Below are 6,000 nucleotides of genomic sequence, written 5' to 3'. Positions count from 1 at the left end.
AAAAATATTACGATCCATTGTCTTTGTGTTTTTTTAGCTCTTGGATGACTCTTTCATTTTTTTTAAAATAAATTGTTTTCTCTCCACGTTTAAGTGTTAGTTTCATTCTTTTTGTCACTTAATTTATTAATTAAACCATTAAGGCTAGTTTTAGATGTATTCTTATAGGTAACAAACAGAATATATATATTTATACCATTTAAAAAAAATAGTAAGCGAACGATTTGGTAGGTTTTTCTATATTTTATAAATAGTTTCCTTTAACAATACATTGTTCTCTTTCAATTTTTGGATCAGTAGTGATAGAAGTGATCACAACCATCTTATCTTTAATACTTGAGAGACTCCTACTATAAGATTTTAAGCTTCTACAACTTTTATATTCATAAGATCACTAGAAAAAAATTGTAGCTTAGATATTAATAATTTTGAGTTTAAGGGTATAGATTTAATCTTTAATCCGAGCATAATGAGTGAAAATGATTATCAAGTGACAATTAGTAGGTTATTTATAATTAGAAATGAAAAGAAAGAAACAAAGTATAGAGATTGAGATAGATATATAGAATAGAAGTGTGTGTTAAATGCAGTAGAAAAAGAAGTGTGTTAGCTTATTAGCCGTATTTTATATATGCGTGTTGAAGTTAGAAAGTCCCATTTTCAAAATACTTAAAACACATTATTATTCACTATTTCAAAATATATACACATCAAAGTTGGTCAATCCATTGAATATTCAACTCTTCTCCCCTTCCCTAAACTCGCGTTTTCTGACTTCCTTCCCACTTTCTCCAACGCTTCCTATATATATACTTAAACCACCATTACCATTTTCCCCAAATTCTCACAAACACAGCAACACAAACAATCCAACAATCCAACAATATTCCAAACCTCCATCAATGGATGAACAAATCGAAGTCCCACACTATTTCCTCTGCCCCATCTCCCTCCAAATCATGAAAGACCCTGTAACTCTCCCCTCCGGTATCACCTACGATCGCCACTCCATTGAAACTTGGCTCTTCTCCGGCAAAAACTCCTCCTGTCCCGTCACTAAACTCCCCGTCTCCCTCTCCGATTCCGATCTCCTCACCCCCAATCACACCCTCCGCCGTCTCATCCAAGCTTGGTGTACTTTGAACTCCTCCTATGGCGTCGAACGTTTCCCCACTCCTAAACCCCCCATTCATAAATCCCAAATCCTTCACATTATTTCCACTTCCAACACTTCCCCTTCTTCCCTAATCTCCTCCATTCGCCGTCTCCGCTCCATTTCCGCCGAGTCTGAAACTAATCGCCGATGCGTTGAATTCGCCGGTGCGCCGGAGTTTTTAGTCTCTGTTATTGTGGATTCTGATTCCTCTGCTTCTCATGAAGCCCTCTCCACTCTGCATAACCTCCGTCTCTCTGATTCAACGTTTAAATCATTGGCTACCCATCCTGAAGTCCTCGAGTCCTTGACCGATTTCATGAAATTACAACAGGGTACTCATGAATCGTCCAGAACGTACGCGGTGTTGATTTTGAAATCGATTGTTGAAGTCGCTGACCCAATTCAACTAAGCTTCTTGAAACCCGAATTGTTTGTGCAAATCGTTGAGATTTTGAAAGATCGATCATCCTCTCTACAGATTTTCAAAGCGGCATTGGGTATTTTGATCGCGGTGAGTCCATTGGGGAGAAACAGACTGAAGGCAGTGGAAGCAGGTGGGGTTGGGGCTTTGGTTGAGATTTTACTGTCGTCGCCGGAAAAAAGAGTATGTGAAATGACATTGACGGCGATGGATTTACTGTGTGGGTGTGCGGATGGAAGAGCGGCGCTGTTGGCACACGGCGGAGGGATGGCGGTGGTTTCGAAGAAGATACTGAGAGTGTCGCAATTGGGGAGTGAAAGGGCGGTAAGGATATTGTATTCGGTGGCTAAATTCTCAGGAAGTCCTGCGGTGTTGATGGAAATGGCGCAATTGGGGATTGTGGCAAAGCTGTGTTTGGTTATGCAAATTGAAAATGGAAGCAAGACGAAGGAGAAAGCTAAAGAGATTTTGAAAATGCATTCTCGTGTTTGGAAGAACTCACCTTGTATTCCCTCTAAATTGGCTTCTTCATATCCTACAAATTAAAAGGAATTTTTATCAACAAATTTAAAACTATTTTTCCTTTTTCTTCTTCTCAATTTTGTGTATATAATTCAATAGAATTGTAAACTATTAACTTTTAGTTAAAAGAAAATCCAAAGGATCCACATTATTGTTTCTTTCCAAACCTTTGTCTTTATAATTTAGTGTATGAATACATTTGAGTTTGCTACTTTTATCATTGTATTTTTTTCATGGTTGTTTTGGAAATAATATTACAATCTTTAGCTCATATTTTACGATTACTATTCTCCAATTTATTTACTTTTGGTAATGTTCAATTAATGGTGTGAAAGTGTCAAGAAGGGTAGGCTTTGGCAATAATCTTCAACATCAACTAAAAACTTTGGCTTATTCAATTCTTTTGCATTAGTAAAATAATAATTTACCCATGTGAATGTTTTGATTCTTTTTAATTATGTCATGTTTTCAGCACAAATATTTTAGCTTTGAACTTTGAATTAATCCAATTAATTAACCATTAATCTACTTTTCAGCAAATATAGAATAACAATATATATATATATGTTAATTTAATTCATTTAACTCAGACCCGTTACATCATACTAAATTTCAAAATCTTCTATTCTATTTCTTTTCATAAATATGTCTAAGCATTGGTTAATTGAAATTAAAATGTCTATTAGTTTTCTCTAATTAATAATACTTCACATATTTAACTAAAACTTTACAGATTTTTAAAACTTCTGTTTTTAGTTTTTCAGTTGATAATTATTAATATCTGGAAATATATATGCATGTACTCGAAACAATAACAATAACAATACATTTATTTTTAATTATTATTATTATGTGCATGTTTTATCATATATATATATATGATCTTTTTGTATAAATGAAAAGTTCAAAGTTATGATGTCTTGGAAGTAGTAATTGTAAATAAAAGTATAGCTATAGAATAGATTGTTGTATAAATTGTTCATTTGAAAATTCCATGAAAACATTGTTGTAATTAATTTACTTATATATATATATATATTATAATTTGGTCAAAGAAAGATATTAATTAAGAACCCCAGTCCACTAATTAATTGGTTAATCAACAAAAGTTACCTCAAATTCTTGAATTTTAAAAAAAAAATTAGTATCTGGTAAAGCCATGCTGTTCTAATTTGATATAGGCACAACTTAATTTTACATTATCAAATTCCATTATATTTCTTTTATTAATAGTCTAATAGAAAGTTAGATTAGAATTTTAACGTTGGTCCTTTTAATCTTAATTTTACTTTAAATATTGATAATGTATTACTAAACCTTTATCTCAATTTTAACACAAAAATTGTCTCTCACATATGAAATTAAATAAATTATTTATCGTTGCATTTTAAGAAAATCGATAAAAACAAAAGCCTAACCAACAACATTATTAGTAACTAATTAGCTCGTTGCTTTAAAAAATCACACTTATTTTTCTAAAGTAATTTGGACTTATAACCTTTGAAATAATGGGTATCCTTTATTACATTCCATTTGGTTGAATGAATATATGGATGCATGTGTTAGACTTTTATTTTACAAGAGGTGAATTGGAGGAGACATGGATTATATTGTTTGACTAAATTAGTATATCCTAAAGATCCACTTTCATCAAATTTGGTTGACTATTCGACATTCATTTCGCAAATAATTTTACATACATTTATATTATTTGATTGGTGCTACATACACTTCCAAACTATAGATTTAATTTTATATTTACATGGCCAATTTTAGAGGGAAAATTAGATAAATTTTAGTGGTGTTATATTTATTATACATATAATAAAAATAAAAATAAAAATAATGGGGGAAATAAGAAGTAGTAAAGGGTTGGAGAGTTATTGGCCATTGAATTTTATTTAGTGATTCATGTGGATGTCTCACCATTTTCAATAGTAATGGATGTGATGGGGGAGGTAGCTGTACAACTCTGAAATTTTAATTTAGCCTCTTTTTTCTTTTTCTTTTTGTTGGCCAACCTTTAATTAGCCATTTTCATTGACTAAAGGATCAATTTTGAAGCCAACCATTTCATTTGTATTTCCTTTTTATTTTCATTTTCATTTTCATAGCAACTCTCCATCATCATCACACTAATAAATAACCAAAAACAAACCATCCAATTTCAATTTTCAAATCAATAAAAAAATAAAAAAATAACGGTACGTAGACAAATATTTATGAATGTAATATGAAATGTAACAAATGTACGCTAATTCTTTGGATAGTTACAAATATAACAGTAAAAATACTAATGTGTGTGTTTTATATATATAACAACATTTTTAGAAACGATAAATATAACAAAATCTATAGATAAATTTTTCTATATTTACAATTTTTTAAGAAAAATTAACTATACATTTTATGATTATCCTTGAAATTGCCATGCATAGCCATTATCCCTAACTTCTTAAATACTTTTTATACCTTTTTTTTTCATTCTTTTACGAAAATATCAAAAGTTTTAATTTTGCAGAAATGTTGACGCAAATATCCCAAATGTTAAATATTTCTTGTTGAATTCATGAAAATATGATAAAAATATTAAAACAACGAAAATTCAATACAACGTCGGAGTGAAATTATATTTGAACTCTATATCCAAATGTCTTTATTATCATTTTTTATATATATAGTTGGAGGAACACATTCATAATTTTTTTTATCTTTTAACAAATTATGATAAAATTAACTTCATTAAATTAAACTTTATCATTTAATCAAACTTGATAAAGTTATCTTCAAACTAACAAGAAGAAGAAAACAAAATTGATGTTAGATTCAAATTGTATAGATCTAAATTTAGACATTTGAAACTATTTTATATTAATAGTTCACATGTTTGATTGTTGAACTCATAATACTAAGCTTGAAAGTTGTTAAAGTTGAAAAAAATTTCATTATGCCAATAAAAATTCTAAAACTTTTATGGCTGAGAAAGAATTTGAATTTCCATTTACTGAGGGGAAAAAACAGATAATTAATGATTATTTTTTCTATACTATAAATATAAATATATTGTAAAACTTCAAAAAGTTTCTAGATGGCACAATCAATATAACACATTGACTGGAAGGCTCTTTTCTCACCTCTTACCGATAGAAGGGTTTTGTTGGGTAAAAGTTAGTGTTCTTTTACTTTATCTCTTTTCGCATCTATTATGTAAAAATTTTCGTTTGTATCAATTATTAAAGTCGTAACACTTTAATTAGCTACAAAACATAGGATTAAAAGGAATTGGATGAACAGATTTTAAAAGAAAAAAGCACTAATTGAATGTCTAAAATTGATTAAAAGAAAGAAAGAAAGAAACAAACAAAATGAAAAATTTGAAGATGTTGCTGCCCAGGATCGAACTGGGGACCTTTAGTGTGTAAGACTAACGTGATAACCACTACACCACAGCAACTCTGGATGTTAATTGAATATATAATAAGTTCAATTTAATAAAAATCTATTCACGTAGTATTTTCTCACATTAAAATGATATTCATAATTAACAAATTTTGGTAAAAAATAAATTTGAATGACTAAATTCTAAATGGAAGAAAAACATATAAAGACTAAAATTGAACATGGTAGAGAGAGACTTGAATGGAAACAAGTCTCCAAATCCATTTTGAGGCCGATCTAGAAGTATAAATCTTAAGTAGAAAAAAGCATCATCTATGTTGATGTAAAACACATAAGGAAAGTCTACAGATAAAATAATTAAAATATGGTAATTAGGGTGAAAAAGAAAAGTATGAAAATAAGGTAGGAAAGTTTCATTCTCTCTTGGACCTCATTTAATTTCATCTTAGGATTGAAAAGTGTATGTATATATGTTGTGTGTGTGTGTGTAAGAATTTGAAAT

The 6,000-nt window shown here is 29.8% G+C and overlaps 1 protein-coding gene and 1 non-coding gene across 2 annotated transcripts; one reads left to right on the top strand and one right to left on the bottom strand.

The window, feature by feature from the left end:
* Nucleotides 1–796: 796 nt before the first annotated feature.
* Nucleotides 797–2,370, top strand: LOC103486683 (E3 ubiquitin-protein ligase PUB23-like). The gene has a single exon (XM_008444699.3). It carries the CDS (start codon nt 903–905, stop codon nt 2,121–2,123), a length of 1,221 nt encoding a protein of 406 aa, XP_008442921.2. The 5' UTR covers nt 797–902; the 3' UTR covers nt 2,124–2,370.
* A 3,110-nt stretch (nt 2,371–5,480) lies between these two features.
* TRNAV-UAC (transfer RNA valine (anticodon UAC)) lies at nt 5,481–5,553 on the bottom strand. Its single transcript has one exon. It is a non-coding gene; the product is annotated as a tRNA-Val (tRNA).
* Nucleotides 5,554–6,000: the final 447 nt, after the last annotated feature.

Source organism: Cucumis melo, chromosome 4, assembly GCF_025177605.1.
Source record: "Cucumis melo cultivar AY chromosome 4, USDA_Cmelo_AY_1.0, whole genome shotgun sequence".
In the NCBI taxonomy this organism is placed as follows: Eukaryota; Viridiplantae; Streptophyta; class Magnoliopsida; order Cucurbitales; family Cucurbitaceae; genus Cucumis; species Cucumis melo.
Note: the sequence above shows the minus strand (reverse complement) of the source record. Positions and strands in the feature narration are given on the sequence as shown.